Genomic DNA, 23,635 nt, shown 5'->3' on the forward strand with positions numbered 1-23,635 from the left:
CACAGCTTCCAGGACACGAAAGAGTGTGCTCCACTTGATTACTGCCATTGTCTGTGTTCCTAGGCAATCCAGTTGGGGACATTTGAAGAGCAACTAATAACAAGGATCAATTTGTCTCTCTTTAAAATGAAATTTGTTAATCAATATCCATTTCAGTGATGGCTTGAGTAATTTAATGACTGGCCAGAGAGTGACGTTTAGAGACATGGAATATAGAGTTGCACTAGCAATTCTGACTTACACTGCAGAGAAATATATCTAACATAGTATAGGCAAACAGAACAATATCCAGAGATTCCTAGAATGTAGTAATAAAGGTTTATTAGCTATTTTGGTTGCTGTTCAACTCTGAGCATGGAGGACTCTCTTGCTATGTTTCTCTCAGTGGTCACAGGGTTCTCTGAAATCGGTTTTACTCTTGCTTGCTTTATATATAAATCACACACACACGCACGCACTTAATTTCCCACCCACACTTATTTTCCAACTCAGATGCTTCTCTCAGACAGCATGACTGTGACTTGTAACACACATAACTGTCAGTTTAAATAGCGCAGTGTATGTCAGTTTCCTATCTTTGATTACTCTGAAAATGCACTCCTATGTCCAGTAAAACAGGGTGCCCAAAATCTGCATCGACGAAGGCCCTGTTGATGTTGACACTATTATTTATTTTCTTTATGGTAGTGCCAGGGCCCCATTGCACTAGGTGCTGTGTAAACCTATTAATTTTAATATTTTCAATTACAGCTAGTCAGCAAACTTCAAAAGTTTCAGTGAAAAATGTTTTTTGGGCAGAGGCAGGAATTCTGCGGCTTTTGGAGGTTGGAAAGTGGTGGTTTAAAAAGCCAGTGCCATTTCCCTTCCCCTTGAGTTGAGTACTGAAGGTCCAGGGTAGAGTTAAGAAGGGACAGAGGGGTTGGTCTGGGACCAGAAGGTGGGCGGAGACAGCAGCAGGAGGGAGGATCTGCTTCTTTCTTCTCTTGTGCAGGCTTCTTCTGGGTCCTAGAGCCCTAGGATTGTGTTGCACTCTGCACCACCTTATGAGGCTTGTAAGGTCTTCACTCAGCTAATTTTTCAATTATGTTATATTCAGTTTTACATATTACCCTAAGTGTAAACTTTTTTGGAAATTTAAATGCTTGTTGTCCTGAGATCTAACTTAAATGGCAGATCAAGAAAGAAAGGATCTATTTGGAGGGGGGAAGTGAGCCTACCTCAATAGCGGTACAACATATGGAAAATCGACACCTACTTCTCTGTAGTTTTTTAGTTTCCAGGAGATGCTGATATTAAATATGTGTAACTGAATTAGTGTGTTAAATGTAGGAGTAAAAGGAGTCCTCCGTCTCTGCCTGAGGTGCCGCAGAATTAAACCATCTGCAAAGCTCATAGGGAAATGATTCATAAATTGACTAAGAAAGTTTTCCTTGCAGTTGCAGGTATTATTGGATTTTTAAGGTCAGAAGACCACCATGATCATCTAATCTTACCTCCTATATAACATAGACCATAGAAGCCCACCCAGTAATTTCTGCATTAAGTCCATAACTTCTGTTTTGAGCTATAACATATCTTTCAGAAAGATATCAGTTTTGATTTAAAAACTTCATTTGATGGAGAATTCACCATGTCCTTAGGTATATCCTAGTGGTTAACTACTTGCTGTGTTTCAAGTGGTTTGTTTTAATTGCATTTTTTCTAGTCTGAATTGGTCTAGCTTCAGTTTCTAACCATTGGATTGCTTTATGCCTTTTTTTCTGCTTGAAATATGTATTTGGTAAATGGGTACAACTTGGCTTTTGAGCAGAGGAATAGTTTGCAAAGTATGGGGAATCCTAGCAATCAGGAAACTTCTGGCAATGAAGTATACTTAAGTTGATTTATCACCAGGGATATTTATTTTAGCCTAGATTGAGAGCCAAATAGATATTTCTCCATTCCTTCTGTAAGAGACTTACACCTTGTATCTTGTCTTAATGGCAGTCCAGCCATTGATTTATTTCATTTTAATTGTGGAGTCCAAGATAACCTTGTTTATTATATCAATTCTTTTTTATGGAATCAGTTATTGTAAATGTCCTGGTAAATCACATATGGATTTTGTATGTTGTGGGGTTTGTAACTCTCTTTATTTATTACTCATGGTAATTACTTTTCATTTTATGTAACATATGAAAACTTCAGTGATGCTATATTAGGGCATGGGTGGAAGTGAAAGGTTTAAAAAACAAACCAAGGCCTCTAAGGTACAAAATCTATTATTCTCCTGATCAACAAGACACAAGCAAATTAATGGGTTTCAATATTTCTGACTAGCTGATTCCATGTAATTCTGGTCCTCTTATTCTTAACACATCTGCTTGTTGCACACTTTCCTTAACAGCCCTGATGAAGCTTTTGTCCCCTATGAAAATTTTTTATAAAGCCTTTTTTTACCTCACTGCATGACGTTGACAGTCTAGAGTGAGTGGAGGAGACAGACCACCTCTTTCCTTTTTTCATAGTCCAAGTACGGTAACATTTCTCATCTAGTCCCTGTCTCCTGCATGAGAAAATCCAGGTATTTTAATAATTATTTTTCCATGAGACTCTTACTTGGCTGTGAAGGGAACAAGGAAGTTTAGGCCTTCAGACAACTGCAGATTTCAAACATGTAGACAAATAAGCGTGAAGTGTTCTTTTCGGTCTGTGAGATTTCAGAGAGTGATACTAATGTAACATCGCACTGTGGAGATGGGATAGAGCAGGGGTGGCCAGCCCATGGCTCCAGAGCCACATGCTCCTCGAATAGGCACCGACTTCGGGGCTGGAGCTTCAGGCACCAACTTTCCAATGTGCCGGGGGGGAGAGGGAGATCACTGCTCTGCCACATGCCCTGTCCCCACTCCGCCCCTTCCCGCTCCCTCCCCTAAACCTGCCATGCCCTCGCTCTCTTTTTTTTTTTTTTTAACAGTTAAATAATTTGCCTCTCCAAATACCACATTGTGGTTCCAAATCCACGAAAGAATTTTGTGCTGTAAAAAAAATAATCTAACTAATGATGTATGGTCTAATTCTGCCATACATCCTCATGCTGTGTGAAGAACCTTAGTCTGTGAGCAGTCCCTACTGAAATATCTATGCAGGGTTCTGCCCAGCAGGAATTCAGGTGACCCTTTTAATAAGTTCTTATTTCAGCTGCAATGACAGTGATCTAAATCTGAACTAGTATTGGGCTCTGTGCATTTAGTTGGACCATGCTTTTTGTCGGAAAAATATAAAATGATGGTAAGACAGAGTAAAGAAGTGAGGTAGAGCAGAAACTGGAAGGTGTCTTAATGCAAATATTCTGTATAGATAAGTTCTGAATTAGCCCTCCAAAGTTTCATTTATTGCAGTCCTGAGGGGGAGCAATTCCTTTAAGTTGAATCCCACAAACTATGAAACGTCGAACACAAGAAGCAGCATTTTAAGCATGTTATTTCCCGCCGGGTTTTAGGGTAAATGAAGATTTAGGCACCCACTTTGCAGTAAGTTTTTTCTTCAGTACATTGTAATCATGTGATGAAGATGGGTAAGCTACTACACAGATTCTAAGGGGGCTTTTAGCAACATGGTGAGTGTATGAGAGACCTAGAGCCAGGCTGTCCAAATCCTAAAAATAGTCAATAAGCTTTAGCTTGAAGGAGAACCTGCCACGGAGAGTCACACCAATAGTTCTAGACTTGAAATACCTTATTAGATTGAGGTCTGAATGGCCTATTGAAGTCAGTTGAAACTTTGGATGAGGTCCTATGTGCTGTAGCATGTTAGAAACACTAGGTTTAAATGAGGGCAGTGTCTCTTAATGTGTGCCCACACCTTCCACTGAGGGTTAAAGCAGGTACTTCAAGTTGAGAGGATAGCTCCATAGCTTAAGTATTGCATGTGTTGTAGGTATTTTTTCATGAACTTTCTTGGAAGACATAACTCCTTTAGTAGTAAACTGAATACTTTGTCCTATTGCTTGCGTTCACTAAATAGACTTGTGACGAAAGAGATGAAATGTCAGCAATAATTATGGTTATAGAAGTGATTTCTTTAATGAAGAGAAAAGATTATTAGTAAATAAGTCTCTACAAAACTGGTCTTCATTCCACTGAGCTTCTCAACAAGATAATGGCTATAAGACAAGACAGGTAAAGGATTTTTATGTGCATCTCTTTAGACATGCCACTCTTAATGGATGTCTATAAAAATAGGTGAGAAATCCACTGACACTTATGTTTTGTTTTTATTTACTTAGGAACTAGCGCACTTAGGATACAGCAGGCTTTCTTCTAAGAGATTTATATGCACTGTTGAGTCTAAATCTTTCCTTGCTGAAAGAACCTGGGATGTGCACTGAATATAAGTGCCAGATTGCAAGCACTAAAATGAATTAGTCCAATTCTCTGCTGGTGTAACTGCCTTGTAGTAAATGGAGTTACACAAGCAGAGAACTTGGCCTGATATTTGTGTCAGAGGTAGTAGGGTTGCCAACTGTGACTGAAAGTATTCCGGGAGATTCCAAACCTTCCCCCCCCCCCGCCCCCCCCACATGACGTAATGTCATTTTCTTAAAATATCCTATTAAAATCTCCCGGATTGCTTTTAATAGGCACTGGGAGATCAACACTGATTCTGGAAGACTCCATGCCTATCCTGCAGGGTTGGCAACTATAGTCAGAGGTGGGACTGAGTTTTAAGAGTTGGATATAGATTTAGCCCAAAATTTTGTATGGGGGAGGGGGAGGTGTTTTCACTGGGGAGAGGGAGGAAAGGGCATTTCCTAGTATGTGCAATGTTTCCATCTGAAACTCATCCTGATCAGATTTAAATAACCTATTACTAGCTGTGCTGAGTCGGTGCGGTTGTCTCGAGAGAATATCACACTGCAAGAGGCTGAAACTCTCATTTGTCCTCGGATCTTTAGAACTCTCCTCTGCTCAGCTTTGTTTACAACAGTAGTTACATCCTTTGACATTGTAGCCGAATGCCCAGCGCACAGTAATGCCACATAAACTCACTGCCTGGATCTGTTTCATTGACTTCCTTTTCATTTCCAGTTTCATTATGGGCTCAATTCTGCTCCCACTAACCTCAGTGGTGCAGGATCACATCCTGTGTCATCACTTCGGGTTAGTGGCGTATTGGCAACTTAGACTTTCATTGCTTTAATATCCTCTGCTTGTCTTAAACCCATTTGAATGGGGGCAGTTATGTACTGTGTGTTCCATCGCCAACTTTATTTTTTTTTATTTTAACATCATCTGGCTGGCTCAGAACACAGTGTAGTGCATGTCATGTGTTATTGGACATTAGTAGGTCCTTCCAGGGACAGAGTAATTAATATTGTCAATGGGCAGGAATGGCCGCAGGGAATAACACTAAAGAGCCATTTGTTCACATTACATGGCCAACGTAGAAAAACTGATCCGTTTTACAGTGACGTTAATGACTGAGTAACTTTTTCTTCAGTTAACCCACTGTCCCTTCCCCTCTGGTGTTCATTTACATGACCTCTGAACCACAAAGCTCAGCAGTCTATCTGACCTGTGACCTTTCTTGTATTTAGGTGGCCCTGGTACAGTGGACTGAAAGTGTAGGCTTAACACTGGTTGGTAGAGATCAATCCTCCATGCAGCTGAGGACACCTGGTGGTCAGATACTAAACTTCACCATCCTCCAGATCTTTCCATTCACTTATGAAAGTAAACGTATGGGAATCATCGTTAGGGTAAGTTGCTTTTCATGTTTCTTTTCATCTTCATGTAACTCTTGCAAAACACTGACTGAATAAGCAAGTACAATCTGTTTGATATCAGCAATGTTGTTCTTTATGGGAGAATGTTACATTATCTCAGATACCAGAAACTAAAATATTTTTATACGTTGAAGTACTGTCCTTCCATCCCCCTGGAACTGATAAGTAAAGTGTATTTTCTTTCAACACAAACTCCAAAGGCCTGTGGCAGTCCTTAACCCATAGACAGTAGGAAAAGAATTGTAGCCACTGTTGAAAGTAACAACAAAAGAGCACAAACTCCAATTCAAGAATCACCATAAATAGATGCAGATTTACCCCTCAACTACAGCTAAATCAGGAGTTCTGACTCATAACATATCTACAGTATAGTAGACTGTATGATGACTTCTAATGACTCATAACATAACTACAGTATAGTAGAGGGGCTACTGAAAGTCAAACATATATTTTAAGAAGGTACTTTCTGGTTTGCTTCTCATTAAGAAGTAAACTGTCAAATGAGCATGCTGGGATTATATTATTTATACAATGTATATTAAAATGTAAAATAAAGCAAGAAGTGGGGCAATAATTAACAAATTACTATGTGATTTCCTTTCTTTTTTCTGTGCCCTGATAGCTATTATGATAAGCATTTTTTCTGGAACAGAGGTTTCCTTGAACTACTTGGTGCATGGGGTTTCCCAGAGGAATTAGGGTAATCAGGTGTATTTGTAAAAAGAAAAGGAGTACTTGTGGCACCTTAGAGACTAACCAATTTATTTGAGCATGAGCTTTCGTAAGCTACAGCTCACTTCATCGGATGCATACCGTGGAAACTGCAGCAGACTTTATATACACACAGAGAATATGAAATAATAGCTCCTCCCACCCCACTGTCCTGCTGGTAATAGCTTATCTAAAGTGATCATCAGGTTGGGCCATTTCCAGCACAAATCCAGGTTTTCTCACCCTCCACCCCCCCACACAAATTCACTCTCCTGCTGGTGATAGCCCATCCAAAGTGACAACTCTTTACACAATGTGCATGATAATCAAGTTGGGCCATTTCCTGCACAAATCCAGGTTCTCTCACCCCCCTCCCAAAAACCACACACACAAACTCACTATCCTGCTGGCAATAGCTCATCCAAAGTGACCATTCTCCCTACAATGTGCATGATAATCAAGGTGGGCCATTTCCAGCACAAATCCAGGTTTTCTCACACACCCCCCACCCCCATACGCACACAAACTCACTCTCCTGCTGGTAATAGCTCATCCAAACTGACCACTCTCCAAGTTTAAATCCAAGTTAAACCAGAACATCTGGGGGCGGGGGGTAGGAAAAAACAAGAGGAAATAGGCTACCTTGCATAATGACTTAGCCACTCCCAGTCTCTATTTAAGCCTAAAGCTATAAAGCCTAAAACCAACCTTCCACACAAACTTCCTCGTGGCTGGATTTTACTAAAACTAGACAAGCCATTTACAACGCACACTTTGCTTCTCTACAAAAGAAAAAGGACACTAAACTTTCTAAACCACTACATGCTACAAGGGGCCACAGCAATGGTTCCCTCAACCCACCTAGCAATATTGTTAACCTATCCAGCTATACTCTCAGCCCAGCAGAAGCTGCTGTTCTATCTCGGGGCCTCTCCTTCTGCCCCTCCACTCCCACGAACATGATACAGTTCTGTGGTGACCTAGAATCCTATTTTCAACGTCTCCGACTCAAGGAATATTTCCAAAGTACCTCTGAACAACATACTAATCCACAGAGGTCTCCCTACCAACACTACAGAAAGAGGGATTCTAAGTGGACTCCTCCTGAAGGTCGAAACAGCAGACTGGACTTCTACATAGAGTGCTTCCGCCGACGTGCACGGGCTGAAATTGTGGAAAAGCAGCATCACTTGCCCCATAACCTCAGCCATGCGGAACGCAATGCCATCCACAGCCTCAGAAACAACTCTGACATCATAATCAAAAAGGCTGACAAAGGAGGTGCTGTTGTCATCATGAATAGGTCAGAATATGAACAAGAGGCTGCTCGGCAGCTCTCCAACACGAGTTTCTACAAGCCATTACCCTATGATCCCACTGAGAGTTACCAAAAGCAACTACAGCATTTGCTCAAGAAACTTCCTGAAAAAGCACAAGATCAAATCCGCACAGACACACCCCTGGAACCCCGACCTGGGATATTCTATCTACTACCCAAGATCCATAAACCTGGAAATCCTGGGCGCCCCATCATCTCAGGCATTGGCACCCTGACAGCAGGATTGTCTGGCTATGTAGACTCCCTCCTCAGGCCCTACGCTACCAGCACTCCCAGCTACCTTCGAGACACCACTGACTTCCTGAGGAAACTTCAATCCATCGGTGATCTTCCTGATAACACCATCCTGGCCACCATGGATGTCGAAGCCCTCTACACCAACATTCCACACAAAGATGGACTACAAGCCGTCAGGAACACTATCCCCGATAATGTCACGGCTAACCTGGTGGCTGAACTTTGTGACTTTGTCCTTACCCATAACTATTCCACATTTGGGGACAATGTATACCTTCAGATCAGCGGCACTGCTATGGGTACCCGCATGGCCCCACAGTATGCCAACATTTTTATGGCTGATTTAGAACAACGCTTCCTCAGCTCTCGTCCCCTAAAGCCCCTACTCTACTTGCGCTATATTGATGACATCTTCATCATCTGGACCCATGGAAAAGAAGCCCTTGAGGAATTCCACCATGATTTCAACAATTTCCATCCCACCACCAACCTCAGCCTGGTCCAGTCCACACAAGAGATCTACTTCCTGGACACTACAGTGCTAATAAACAATGGTCACATAAACACCACCCTATACCGGAAACCTACTGACCGCTATTCCTACCTGCATGCCTCCAGCTTTCACGATCCATCATCTACAGCCAAGCTCTGCGATACAACCGCATTTGCTCCAACCCCTCAGACAGAGACAAACACCTACAAGATCTCTGTCAAGCTTTCTTACAACTACAATACCCACCTGCAGAAGTAAAGAAACAGATTGATAGAGCCAGAAGAGTTCCCAGAAGTTACCTACTACAGGACAGGCCTAACAAAGAAAATAACAGAACGCCACTAGCCGTCACCTTCAGCCCCCAACTAAAACCCCTCCAACGCATTATTAAGGATCTACAACCTATCCTAAAGGATGACCCAACACTCTCACAAATCTTGGGAGACAGGCCAGTCCTTGCCTACAGACAGCCCCGCAACCTGAAGCAAATACTCACCAACAACCACATACCACACAACAGAACCACTAACCCAGGAACTTACCCTTGCAACAAAGCCCGTTGCCAATTGTGCCCACATATCTATTCAGGGGACACCATCACAGGGCCTAATAACATCAGCCACGCTATCAGAGGCTCGTTCACCTGCACATCTACCAATGTGATATATGCCATCATGTGCCAGCAATGCCCCTCTGCCATGTACATTGGTCAAACTGGACAGTCTCTACGTAAAAGAATAAATGGACACAAATCAGATGTCAAGAATTATAACATTCATAAACCAGTCGGAGAACACTTCAGTCTCTCTGGTCACGCAATCACAGACATGAAGGTCGCTATCTTAAAACAAAAAAACTTCAAATCCAGACTCCAGCGATAAACTGCTGAATTGGAATTCATTTGCAAATTGGATACTATTAATTTAGGCTTAAATAGAGACTGGGAGTGGCTAAGTCATTATGCAAGGTAGCCTATTTCCTCTTGTTTTTTCCTACCTCCCCCCCCCCCACACAGACGTTCTGGTTTAACTTGGATTTAAACTTGGAGAGTGGTCAGTTTGGATGAGCTATTACCAGCAGGAGAGTGAGTTTGTGTGTGTGGTTTTTGGGAGGGGGGTGAGGGGGTGAGAGAACCTGGATTTGTGCAGGAAATGGCCCAACTTGATTATCATGCACATTGTGTAAAGAGTTGTCACTTTGGATGGGCTATCACCAGCAGGAGAGTGAATTTGTGTGGGGGGGTGGAGGGTGAGAAAACCTGGATTTGTGCTGGAAATGGCCCAACCTGATGATCACTTTAGATAAGCTATTACCAGCAGGACAGTGGGGTGGGAAGAGGTATTGTTTCATATTCTCTGTGTGTATATAAAGTCTGCTGCAGTTTCCACGGTATGCATCCGATGAAGTGAGCTGTAGCTCACGAAAGCTCATGCTCAAATAAATTGGTTAGTCTCTAAGGTGCCACAAGTACTCCTTTTCTTTTTGCGAATACAGACTAACATGGCTGTTACTCTGAAAGGTGTATTTGTGTATGCAGTTATCTTATGTCTTTAATGACAGTGCTAATTAGACATGCACCTACCTATACACTTGCACACTTAATTCTTTATTTTGGTCCTATGCACTAATACAGTGGAGACTAGATTTTCAAAAACCTGATTCAGCTGAGAAGGAGCTAGTGCTAGAAACAGTGAAAATATGATTGTAATTTTTTTCTGTTTCTCTCCCCTCTTAGGGCTGTTAACTGTAATATTTCTCTTGATGCTTGTTACCTACTCACAAACTGGTGAACCCATATTTAAACCTTTCCAAAACATTCTTAGCTCTCTTATCAAAGTGCAGCATTATTATTTATTTATTTTTGTTTTGGTAGTGCCTGAGGACCAACCAAGATAGGCCCTACTGTTAATCCTCAATAGCCTTGAAAGGAAAACTATCCCTCCCCATTTCACAGATGAGAAAGCTGATACAGAGTTGAAGGACTTCCCCAAGGTTTCAGCGGGAGTAGTTTTACACCTTGGGGCTAGAATTCTAATAATTTTGGCTCTCACGACTATGTTCTGCTTAGTGGACCTCCCCATTCTTTAAATGAATAGTGGCTGAGGTGTCTGCACTGCTAAACAGATGTGTTTTTTACTAAAGCACATGAACTGTCTTGAGGTTTAAAAACACAGTGAAGACCAGGCACTTCAGTTTTACCTCCAGATAGCTCATGCATGTTAGGTGTATTTGTTTTTTGGTTTTTTACCACTGGGTGACTAATGCATGTGAGCTATCTGGAGGTTAAAAGAAAAAACAAAAAACCAAACCCATACCTCGGGCGGTAGTATAGTGCTGACCTCATCTAGTTTACATTATGGTAAAACTAACATGCATTGTCTTCACTCTGTTTTTACCCTAAGATAGTTCATGTGAACTTAGTTATCTTGTCATTAAAAGTGTACCTTTTTAGCAGCAAAGACATGGCCTAGGAAGGGCCTTGTACCACTCTACTATTATTACAGGTTAGAATGGTAAGACAAATCTTACTTGTATTTGTAGGCATCTTCAATATGAGATTCTGCTATACAGTCACATGAAGTTTATTTCATTGTCTCATGCTTTATAGTTTTTTATAGCACCACAAGAGTGAGGTGCTTTTGCAGACATGAAGAGGCAAGAAGGAATTACAGTCTAAACAGATAATGTAAAGTTGAATGATGCAGAGGATGGTATACAACAAAAAGCTAAGTGATTGATTGGAGAAGCTTAGCATGCATCTGGTTCCCTAATTTGTGTTGACATACAGATTAAGATATAATGTGAACACATGACGGTGTCAATAAACTAAGCTATGAGTGAGGAGCTAGGCAATGTTGATAAAAGATTTATACAGCACCATCAATATATTAATATCATGTCCCATCTCATTTGTGGCATTTCAGACCTTGAATCTGCCATTGGTTCAGGACTCAGTGCTTCCCATTCTGTGGCCTGGACCCTGGCACCTTTTTGGGGGTGGGAGTGAAGGGAAGCAAGAGAATTTTATTGGCAGGCTAGCTTTAAAAAAACAAAACCCTGTATTTGGAATTGCTCCATGTTTTGGAACAATAGAATAAGTCCTAGGGGGAATGGACTAGTGGTCAGAGTGCAAGTGAGGTAATCAGAAATACATGATAAATACAGGAATCTAGAAAACAACTGGATATCCTCGAGAATACAGTTCATAACTTTGTTCCAACAAGTGTCTGATATTAGACCTAGTTGGGACAATGCGTTCACCAAATGCTCATAGAAACATAGCGAGTGCTGTGTTCCTTTTCATCAGCTGGATTATTTCTATAGTGGAAAATGGTGTAGACTAAACAGGTGGGTTGGCACCATCTGAATGGTCTCTATGAGACCTAGAGATTTGACAAAACTTGTGGAAAAATTTCAACAAAATCTCTCCCTCTCCCCAAATTTTTACTAGTTTTGTTCCATTGCAGTAGCACCAAGTGGTTAACAGTCACCAACTTGAATTTCATCAAGGTTTAAACTTACCATCCCTGCAGAGAGATGGGTGTCCCTGAAACATTCTGAACTTTATCTTCACTGAAAGGGAGAGCTTTAGTTAGCTTCCTTTTTTCCTTCCTCTCTGACAATCTATCACTTAGGGTGGCATTGGACCTCACAGGCCAGGATTCTCAATTCCATCCTAGTTTTTAAGGTAACTATAAGGCACAAGTTTCAGAGTAGCAGCCGTGTTAGTCTGTATTCGCAAAAAGAAAAGGAGTACTCGTGGCACCTTAGAGACTAACCAATTTATTTGAGCATAAGCTTTTGTTAGCTACAGTTCACTTCATCAGATGCTTATGCTCAAATAAATTGGTTAGTCTCTAAGGTGCCACGAGTACTCCTTTTCTATAAGCCACAACTCTCCCTACCTAATTAAAAATATTTCTAATATACAGTGCATATTAGGTATGATCCCTCTGAAGACAATAGCAAAACTTTCATTCACTGCATTTGGAAACATGATCAGGCCTAAAATCTTGAGTGTCTACATATATTATACTACTGTGGTGTCAGGGTGGAAGTTTTGGCCCCTCTCCAATGGGCTTGTGAAAACCTGTTCCTTCAATGTTGTGTGGCTGAACAACCAAACGAGCTCTGTCTTCTGTTTTGAACTGAAGCAGATTTTAATTAGCAGGTGCTAACTGGATGGGTATCACCACATACTGTGTTTCTGCATGCTCTGAACTCTTGTCTTCTAACAAAGTTTTCATTCCTTTTTATGAAAAAGGTTTTTTTGCTTAACAATTTCTAGTTATCAAGTAAAATTTTGTATATTTATACCAGTGCAGGTACCAAATATTATTTTTTACCTACAAGCCACCAAATACACTGGGTGCAACTGAACCAGTTATTTCATCAATATTAATTCTAAAAATAGTGTTTTAACTGTTGGTAAGAGTCGTGTGTGGGGAAAAAATAGCTTATTGAGCAGATAAGTGTATAAAATAAATTCACAGTTGGAAAAACAATTCTAAAATCTCTTCCTTGAAGCTGTAAACTTCTGTAAGACTTCAGAAAATTATCTGAATAAGATATACAGCTAATTTCCTCCTGTCCTACTTGTCCTTATAGACACACAGATTTTAGCACCAGAAGGGACCAGTATGGCCACCTAGTCTGACCTCCTGTATAATACTGGCCATAGAATTTCATCCAAGGATTCCTACACAGAGCCAAAAAAATGTGTGGTTGAACTTCTTCTCAGAGATGCCTGCTTTCCCTTGTGGTCCTGCCTGCTCTGTCTCTTGTAAAGGGTCTCTTTGTATTATTACTATGATAACGTTTAAGCTTCTTCAGCAGATGAGGACTAAGGTGGCAGTGTATGTTCGCAAGTAGCAGATGTTGCCTCATTTAAGACAATTTGGCAATATTTGCTTGTTACATATATCAACTGTCATTGTCTGGTGGTTTATTCTTCCAGTTCTAAGAAGTCTTGTTATAAGAAAGCAGCCACCCTCTTTACAGAATTGTTTACTTGCTTATTTTCATGCTAAGAAAAGGGTTACATTAAAAAGATATTTGTTTGTTGATCACAACATTTTCCACTCTGTTTTTTTTTTTCACACATGTGGAATGATGATGATTGCTTTGCAACAAAGATAGCACTGTTGTCATATCTGGAACTGAAAGAGGCCTTTGAACCATGGCCAGAATCAGACCACGATGGAAAAAGATGAAGCTCTAAAACAATACAACTGGCAAATCTCTCTGTAGATTTATAGTGTGATCTTACCATAATATGAGAACGTGCTAACCTCCTGTTGAACTCTGCAAGAGGAAATGACTAATGCAAGGAGATAGTTGATACAATATTTATATTGGACAAAATTTATAAACTATCTTAAGCCAATTCTATAGCACAGGAAGTAGAGTCTTTATTCAGTTTCCTACAGAGATGTTGTTAAACACTTTTTCTTAATCAAATAATTTAATACATAAATCTTTTGTCAGTGCCAGAAAGCTTAATTTTTTTAAAACTAAGCATGTTCTGGGTTTTCTTGGTGACCTGTAAAACTTGAACTCTGAGATGTATGAACTGTGCATATTGACACAGAGTCAACACCATCAATCAGAAATGGTTTGTAATGCACCTGTAAGAACCACCACATGTTCCTGGTAAAGGTCTCAAAAAGACTTAAGCAACAACATTCAAACACAAGCAGCTAAAGCTAGGCACTTTATTCCCAGTGTAGGGACCTGAATGAAAAGGTGTCTTGATAATCAGAGATATTGAGTATCCACAGCTCCCATGAAGTTTCCTCAGCAAAGGAATCCATTTCCTTCTTCCACGCCCATTTTAATTATTTTTCTTCCATGCTGCCAGCTGTGTGTGGAAAGCACCCTCTCCAACACCAGTGTGCCAGGCCTTCGCCCATTTCTCAGACCAGTCCCTCTTCTTCCCACATCACTAACCCACATCAGTAAAATGTCCTTTCTGCCCTAGTGAATTGTCAGATGGGAGATGGGGAGGGGGAAAAGATTAAAAAACAAAACACAACACACACACACACACACACGCCCCAGTTGCCCATTCCTTCTGGGTCTCCTAGTGCATCCTTGAGGCAGGGTTTTTTATTTTTATATAGTGTCAGCCATATCTCCATTTAACTAGCTTTTGTAGTGGTTAGAATACAAGGTAATTTTGCATCATCTAATGTAAACTGGAGAGAGTACTTTGCAAACATTGCATTTTTTTTCCCTATTCCTGTCTTCTTTGGAAAGTATTTTGGTTTTGTTCATTCACTGATGTTTCCAAACCTTCATCTTTTTGTTCTGTACGTTTTTTTTTCTCCATCCACAGATACTATCTTGGTTTACGGTGCAAGTTCTCCTTGCACATTGTTTGATCTCCTTTGCAGAGTTTGCCAGTGTTTCCATTAGCCCACCATACTAATAACTGTGACCTCCTTAGACATTTGCCTGCTCAGAAAGGATTATGAATTTGTAACAGTGTAAATATGCTTTGCTTGCAATCTACAAATTAGTCACATCAGGTGAGGCAGGCAGTTGCCTAACCCCTGGTGGCAGGCCAGAGTTTTAATTGTACTTATATATACAGCATAATTATAATACAGGGAGCCGTTAAGATTGATTTTACTCAATTAAATTGTATTTATTTGTTACTTGATTTTCCCCTCCTAAGTGTAAACATCAACGTTGATTTCCAGGATGAAAACAAAATGCACCAGTGTCATGGTTACACTAGACCATTAATGATGAGAGTTAGGAAGGGGGATGACTATTTTCCATATAGAATAGTGTGAATACATCCCACCCCTTGGTTTGAGCCAGTATCACCTGTTATTGACCAAGAAGTTGATAATCCTTGCATGAAGTATCTTGCTGCTTGCTGTAGATAATTGAACCCATAATCTTTCACCATTTTCTTTCCTCTCTCAGGATGAGTCAACGGGAGAAATCACTTTCTACATGAAGGGAGCCGATGTAGTCATGGCTGGCATCGTGCAGTACAATGACTGGCTAGAGGAAGAGGTACAAAGTGGTCTCACTTTCTTAGGCGTAGAATATTTACTTCTTCAGGCAGATGCTGCTTGTTCCATGGCAACACATCACTAAGCCCTTCTGACATTACGTTGGTGAAGCAGGCTGAGGTAGCTGTTAAAATGTATGCAGGAAAAAGATTGTTTGGTTTAGCATTTTGGTTGGATTAACCTGTAGCCAGAAATACAGATACAGTATTAGTCAATGTAAGGAAGCCATGTGGTGAATTCAACCCATTTAGTCCAGGATAACTCTGGTAAACAAAATGGACGTTGTCCAGGTTTCTCGTTCTTTGTCTGGTAATTCCTCTTTCTCACAAGATTTATCTTGGGTAACTGGGCCTGATTCTGCACTTGGCTTTATTTTAAACTGCTGGGTCTGTTTACTTTTTGGAAAACCAAGAATTGCATTTTGATTTTAAGTCTTTCTGAACCTCCCTGCTTAAACCCATTCCATCGTATTGCTGGTAATGGTGAACAGTCTCCACAATAGCAGATATAAATGGTTCTTTTTCTATTTGACTACGTAGGAATATTGTAGTGTCTCTTTAAATAGTTTGTGAACAAAAGATACAGTACTTATTGAAACCAATGGGCTTGGATCCCTTCTTACTTTGGTATATATTCAAAGTAACTGAGCTCAGTGGAGTAACTGAAGCCAATGGAGTTGCTTATGCCAGTTTGACACTGCTGTGAGAGGAGCATCGTTCCAGATCAGTTGTACAGCCTACAAATAGAATTTGAGATCTCCTCTTCCCTGGTTACTTTATCATGCTGTTTATCTGATGCTATGTATTCAACTGGGTTGTTTGACTGGAACAATTATTTTGTTAGCATCGTATCTACTGTTACAATCTCTGAATCAGTTAAGTTGTGATGTGGGTGATCATTTACAATATGACACTTCTTTCCAGTGTGGTAACATGGCTAGGGAAGGCCTGAGGGTCCTTGTTGTAGCGAAGAAGTCCCTGACTGAGGAACAGTATCAAGACTTTGAAGTAAGTTTGTATTTTTATAATCATGTAAGTGATGCCCACAGAGTTCTGATTTATAGTATCTGCTTTCATCTCCCCACTCGTTATGTCCTAATCACCATCATGTTGCTCTTGTAATCAGCTGGAGGTGTCTACTGAGTGGTGTGTACTACTCCCTAGGCCATTGCTTCTGCCATCTCCACAAGTTCCCATTCTAGGGATTGATTCCACAGGAGTTGCAGCCCAGGAATCCTGCCCCGTAGACTTCTGTTGTTGCCATTTTACTTCTGCCAACATTCAGTGCTGCGTAGCCATGTTTAAATTTACTGAAATAACCTGTGTTGACATTTTGAATCTTCAATTTTGTATCCTGACATTTGCAAAACAAGAGAGAGTCAAAGAATCCTGTGTACTTTCAGGTGTTTTGGAAATGGGGGCTCCAGTTGCTTGTGTATGTGACTCCGGCAGATTGATTTGTCTATTTACCACAATCTGGTCTAGATGAGCCAAATTTCAAGATCCACCTTCAAAATAGCACTTGCAAATTTTGTGTATACTGAAGAATTATTTGTGAGCACAGATCAGATAACTCTGCATCTAACTGGCAGATTTGCATAAGCGTACCAGGAAAGATTTGTTTAGCCTCATTTGTCTTTGCACTGTAGAGTTAACGTTAACCAGTCATTACAGAGGACAGCCTTGAGGTGGACTTAGCCTATGGCCTTCAGAGGCCTGAGTTGTGTCGTGTTGTTTAATCCTGTATTCCACAGACACACAAACACTCCTAGTTTGAATTACAGTGACTGGGTTTTTGTCTTGTGCTATTCTCAGGCACGCTATGTTCAGGCGAAGCTAAGTGTGCACGATCGCTCGCTGAAGGTAGCCACTGTGATTGAGAGCCTGGAAATGGAGATGGAGTTGCTGTGTCTGACTGGAGTGGAGGATCAGCTGCAGGCAGATGTCAGACCCACTCTGGAGACCCTGAGAAACGCTGGCATTAAGGTTTGGCTAACCTAGAAATGGAATGCGGAACCTCAGTGTAACTGACACTGCAGTTGATGATAATGGCCAGACAGTTGCGGGGAGACTCTCTGGAATGTAACATTTGGAGTAAATGGGTCTGTCAGATGATAAACCCCCATAAAATTGTGATCTCCATTGAGTGTGACTGTTGCAATAGGTGAGCAGCAGTGATAAGTGAAAAATTCTTTTTCTATTGGCTGTAGAATAAGACGCCAGCAACAAAGAAACTCTATATATATTATTCAGTCCAGAAACAACCTTATTATCTAATGTTGGTCTGCTCTGTTGGTTAATGGAAGTGCAACAGGACATGAAAATGATGACCCCATGTGCTCTGATTCAATGATTATATCATGTTATCATCTAATAGCTAGCTAATATTTTTGTACAGCGCTTTGACTATATAAAGCATTGTAAGTGCTGAGTACTAGCTGAGCACCTTAAAATGTGTCACCATCACCCAAAATTTTTTAATATACGAAGAAACCAAATATGCAGACAGAATAGTATATATCAAAGGTAAGTATAAAGAGTCAGCCAAGCTAGTCTTGTAAGTGGCTGCAGTTAAAGTTAGCTCGGCTTTATTTCCTTTCTCTTCTGGCACCCAAATTATAATGTGCAAGTTTTTGAGCACTGAAGTTGAACCACACAACTATGAATTTTTATGCCTTGATATATAGCCACCAGAGGGTGTCTGAACCAAAAAGAATAATTCACAAGGATTTTTTTTATGCCTTCTAGCTTTATATATCTCCACCACTTGTGCACCTACAGAATTAGCCATACATAGATGGGCAAAGCCAGGGATGATTATGGTTTGACTCTGCCTTTGCCCAAAATCTTGTCAGTCAAGTTCTAGGTTTACAAAATCAGGGGTGATCTGGAACTAGCACTCACAGTTGGGGGTGAAGAGTTGGATAAAAGGTTACCATTCTGGTTCCCTATTTCAAACAGTAAATAAACAAAGCCTCACTTTGTATTGCAGACTCAAAACTAGGCTGTTTCAGATCCAGTACCCAGTTTACCTGAATTCACAAAGTTGTTGTTTTTTCTTGGGGGGGCGGGGAAGTCCTCAATATACAGTTTTAACTTTGATGCCATCTCTAATATCAACATAACTTTGCACATGTCACTGAGTAGGTCAAACAAACAGAATGCAGTTCCCATAGTTTCCATAGCAATATTTTGATTTTTATTAGTTAAGTCTTGACTGTTTGGTCCAAAAATGTTTGTTTTGTTAACTTGGCTAAAGTCACTGCCTTCATGCTGAATGGATAGCCCTGTTAGTGACTGCATACATATTGCTGCAATTTAGATGTTCTGCTGCTCATGTTCTTTGGGATTCTGCATGTCAGTAGAGAATGAAGACTGAAGGCAGTTTTGTAATTCATTCTGGAGCTATCTGTTTTCTTTATTTCTTTATTATACTATCTTGTTAATTACAATAAGTGTCCTACCTCGTTTTTAGCTTATTAAACTCCTTTTAGTGAATGAAACAAACAAGTGGATCCTTATTTGATCTGCTCCAACAGGGGAAGGCCTGGAGGGAATTAAAAGCACCAGGTAAAGAATAGCCAAAACCCCAATCATTAATATTGTTGAGAAAATTCCCTTCCAGATTATAGCAAATATCGGTCAGCACTGCTGACTGCTTTCTAGTGTCCTCGTTTAATGACTGAATTGTTTTCATATACACTGTCTTCATTGTCCTTTAATTAGGGCAACGGAACAGCTTCCATACAAGGAAAGATTAAAAAGACTGGGACTGTTAAGCCTAGAAAAGAGACCACTAAGGGGGAATGATAGAGACCTATAAAGTCATGGTGTGGAGAGAGGGGAAGTGGTGTTTACTCCTTCACACAATGCAAGAACCATGGGTCACACAATGAAATTAATAGGCAGCAGGTTTCAAACAAACGTAAGGAAGTACTTCTTCACACAACTCATGGTCAACCTATGAAACTCATTGCCAGTGGATGTTGTGGGGGTTCAAAAAAGAACTGGATAAGTTCATGGAGGATAGGTCTATCTATGGCTATTAGCCAAGAGGGTCAGGGACACAGCCTCATGCTGTGAGTGTCCCTAAACCCTCTGCCTGCGAGAAGCTGGGACTGGACAGCAGAGGATGAATCTCTCTTCTGTTCAGTCCCTCTGAAGCAGCTGGCACTGGCCACTGTTGGAAGACAAGATAGTGGGGTAGATGGACCATAGGTAAGACCCAGTGTGGCCATTCTTATGTTTAGTTTGTTCCACACACACAAGGGTGGTGAGCTAACTGCAGTTGCATCATCTATATTTCAGGCAGGGCCATGCAGGATCTATTTGCAGCGGGGGCTAAAGATTTCTGTCTAAAACTTGCTGAGGATGGGGAGACATTCAAAGGGTCTGCCTCTTCAATTTATGTTTTGTGTTTTATCAGTGAAGTCTTGAAATGCCAGGTGGAAAAATGTGCACATTTCTTAACCCACTGTATACTGAAGCATTTTTCAAACCCCTCAGTTCCTCTGTGAGTAGGGGAATTCCCTGCCCTTTTTAAATGGGATTCTGTTGTAGAGGAATTTGTTGAACACCACACACGTTCTGTTGTAAATATGGTCTATTTGCATGCATAAGACCCCAGAGTTCCTAGAAGTTCCCTGTAAACATAGTGTGTGTTAGGTTTTGTGTTTATTTGGGGATATAAAAATACTTTGAATTTCAGGTGTGGATGCTGACAGGGGATAAGCTAGAAACAGCTACTTGTACAGCGAAAAATGCTCATTTGGTGACCAGAACCCAGGACATTCATATATTCAGATTGGTGAGTAGTGTACGCTTATTCCCTGTGGGTGAAATTCACCCCTCTCTGGACTTGGTTAAGAATTAAGTGGAGGATCAGAAGGGATAGAATACCCCAATCTATAGGCAGGCTATTGTGCATTACTTCCATGGTGCTTCCTCCAGCCTGTGGCCTGGAATAATGGCTACTGCTCTGCACTCCCTACAAGGGTGGTTCCTGGCCAGTGATTTAGCGTAAGCAGGATACACACCTACCTCAGATCTCCCCTCGAGTCTGATCCTCCACCTATCAAAGTCAGTGGCAAAGCTCCCATTGACTTCAGTAGTGCTGGATTTACCCTCTGTGCTGCTCTGTTTGGAGCTAGCATGGAGCCCCTGCAGCATGCAAGAGTAAAGTGTCTTCCTCCCTTCCACACAGGGCTGTTCTGCCACACTGCAATGGTGGTTTGGCATCATGGAGGGCCTTGAGTGGGCACTATGCCAATAGATCACTTCAGTCCCATGAGCAGAGATAATAGTGAAATTGGGCAGGTCACTGACGATACTTGAGATTTACAGTTTTTGAAGTTCCAGGAGGACCGTGTAATAACTATGTAATTTCTCCTCATGGTTCCAAAAATACTCAGAGGGCATCCCTTAGTCCAGTGGTTCTTAACCTTTACTGCAGCATTCACCCCTTTGGTTCTCAAAATATGTTCTCGCACCCCTTATCAAAAATCATTGAAGTAGGTCAGTTCTTTAAACCTAGAAATATTTTTCTATTTGTATATTACAGTAATCATTAAAAATGTATAATTTTAATAAATACATAAGTTTGATGAAACAAAGTAGTTGTTCTTACATACCTGTGCTTAATTTGTGTTTTCAATGATTTACTTTCTAAAAAAATCTGGCATGTCTTGCACTCCCAGAAAGGGCATCAGTCCCCAGACTGTTGCCTCATCACCTGACCACTGCAGGAGTCATGTAACCCTAAAACCAGCACACACCTTGGGCCGTTTATTTCAGCCCTCATGAGCAAAGGCCCTTGTGTAACTGTGCTGTTCATTTCTGCAAACACTAATAAGAAACCTAGGGTTGATTTTCCAAAGTCTCAGCAAAAAATGATGTGATGCATATTTCATAAGAAGATTGGTTAATTTCTGTTCTTTCAAATACAGTTTTAGGCCCAAGTCTTCAAGATTCTTGTGCATATTCAAACCCCACTCCCTGACAAGGGAATGAGAATTGAGGTTTGCACACAAAGAGGGCAATAGGGATGGGGATGTAAACCCCAGTTTACACACACACACACACGAAACTTGAAAATGTGGACTTTAATTTCCCCCCGGTTTTTTTGGTTCTCTTTTTAGTCAGAAGTATGTTTGATAACCTGATTGATTTGCCAGCGTCCTGGAGTATGTGTTCAGGATTGTATTAATTTATTTTGTTCTCGCCAATCACATACTTTCTCAGCTTCTGTGCTCATTTCCAGGTGACTAACCGCGGAGAAGCTCATTTGGAGCTGAATGCGTTCCGTCGGAAACATGACTGTGCGCTTGTGATTTCTGGTGACTCGCTAGAGGTAAGCTTCGAACTCTTATGACATCTGTATAGGAGTCCCAAGGGTATTATGTGTGTGATTTGGTTTAGGGAAATATATGCCGTATAATCATCTTTGAAACTTCCGTCTCCTGTAAAACAGGTGTGTCTGAAATACTATGAGTACGAGTTCATGGAGTTGGCTTGCCAATGTCCAGCTGTGGTATGCTGCCGATGTGCCCCCACACAGAAGGCCCAGATTGTGCGCTTGCTTAAGGAAAGAACTGGCAAACTGACCTGCGCTGTAGGTGAGGAACGCAAGAGAAACTCTAACTTATGGTATCGCTATCCATTGCAGTCTCATTTTTATATTCACTTTTCTTTTAATTAATTTTTAAGACATTGAAGAGAAACGGATTCAACTCTTCTCAAACGGAGGGAAAAACATACAAGTCTGCTTTCCTTTAGTTAAAAATTAATAGATCATTTTTAGTATTAATTTTTTTTCTGAATATACAGTACACTATTTTCTTTTCCTGATCTAAGTGCTCAGCAAAGAAAAAACAAGGGCCTTTGTCCTCTTGCTCTTTATTGCGTAAACAAGCCTGAAAGATTATTTTTATTGTTATTATTTAATTCTGCTTTTTTTACATATACTAGAAATTGAGGTCAAACCTATAAAATGTTTTATATTAGATATGAATTTAAAAACATTAGCTCCCCCTATAAAATCAAGTACTTAAAGTACATAAGTATTATGAAGTCAGTTGGTCTACTCATGTGCTTAAAACTAAGCATATACTTAAAGTGCTGTGCTGAATTACAGTCATATAGAGAATATAAACCCATATGCTTTAGGGCATAAACCAGCCACTAACTGCTGAAGTTAGGAAGAAATTTCCTTTATTATTATGTAAGACCTGTGTTGCCTGGTATGGCAACTCTTCTGTTTTCGAACTAAGCAGTCTTCTTTCATTTCATGACGGAAGTGGAAATATTTTGTGACACCTCGTGACATCAGTGGTAACAAGAAATAACAAATAAAATGAAAGTGTTTTGTGGAATAACCTATAAACTAAACTGTGCATATTCATGATTTTTTTTGGCAGGGGGGAGGGCAGAAAAACTTCACAAATATTGAGGTTGGGTTTCACAAAAAGAAGAGTTCACATTTCATATGGAAAAATTATTCATTGTGAAGCTAGAGAGACAAAGGTGTGTGAGGTAATATCTTTTTTTGGCCCAATAAAAAATATTACCTCACTGACCGTTCTCACTCTCATATCCTGGGATGAACACGGCTGCAACAACACTCATTTTGAAGCTCTAATTCTAAGCCAAGCTGCTAACTTTACTTCAATATTCTGGATGAAATTTCATGGCCTGTGTTATACAGGAGGTCAGATTAAATGATCTAGTGCTCCATTCTGGCCTTAAGATCCTACGAATCTATGAAAAATTGTGCAAGACATTTGAACACCCAATTCCTATTTAAAATTGAGGGCATCCACTCCTTCTAGCTCACTTTGAACATGTCAAGCCTGATGATTTTATTCTAATTCCCCATGGGCTAACATCCTTTCTGACTGTAAAGTTTATGAATTTATTAATTTAGCTACATTCAATTGCTATAATAAGTGGCTCTCTTACCATATTCCCTGTCCTTTCTCTGTGCTCTAACATGCAGGTGATGGAGGGAATGATGTCAGCATGATTCAAGAAGCTGACTGTGGTGTTGGGGTTGAAGGAAAGGTG

General features: G+C 40.5%; 1 protein-coding gene across 2 annotated transcripts in view; it reads left to right on the plus strand.

Annotated features, from left to right (window-relative positions):
- The window catches only part of ATP9A (ATPase phospholipid transporting 9A (putative)), a 93,166-nt gene that overhangs the window by 56,745 nt on the left and 12,786 nt on the right, over positions 1-23,635 (plus strand). For both annotated transcript variants that reach the window (XM_073309381.1, XM_073309379.1), the window contains exons 15-22: positions 5,579-5,740; positions 15,484-15,576; positions 16,499-16,582; positions 17,390-17,560; positions 20,283-20,381; positions 21,834-21,923; positions 22,044-22,188; positions 23,568-23,632. In XM_073309381.1, the coding sequence (XP_073165482.1) occupies positions 5,579-5,740; positions 15,484-15,576; positions 16,499-16,582; positions 17,390-17,560; positions 20,283-20,381; positions 21,834-21,923; positions 22,044-22,188; positions 23,568-23,632 (909 nt within the window). The remainder of the gene's footprint in view (positions 1-5,578; positions 5,741-15,483; positions 15,577-16,498; positions 16,583-17,389; positions 17,561-20,282; positions 20,382-21,833; positions 21,924-22,043; positions 22,189-23,567; positions 23,633-23,635) is intronic.

The sequence above is a fragment of the Lepidochelys kempii genome, chromosome 13 (genome assembly GCF_965140265.1).
Source record: "Lepidochelys kempii isolate rLepKem1 chromosome 13, rLepKem1.hap2, whole genome shotgun sequence".
Lineage (NCBI taxonomy): Eukaryota > Metazoa > Chordata > Testudines > Cheloniidae > Lepidochelys > Lepidochelys kempii.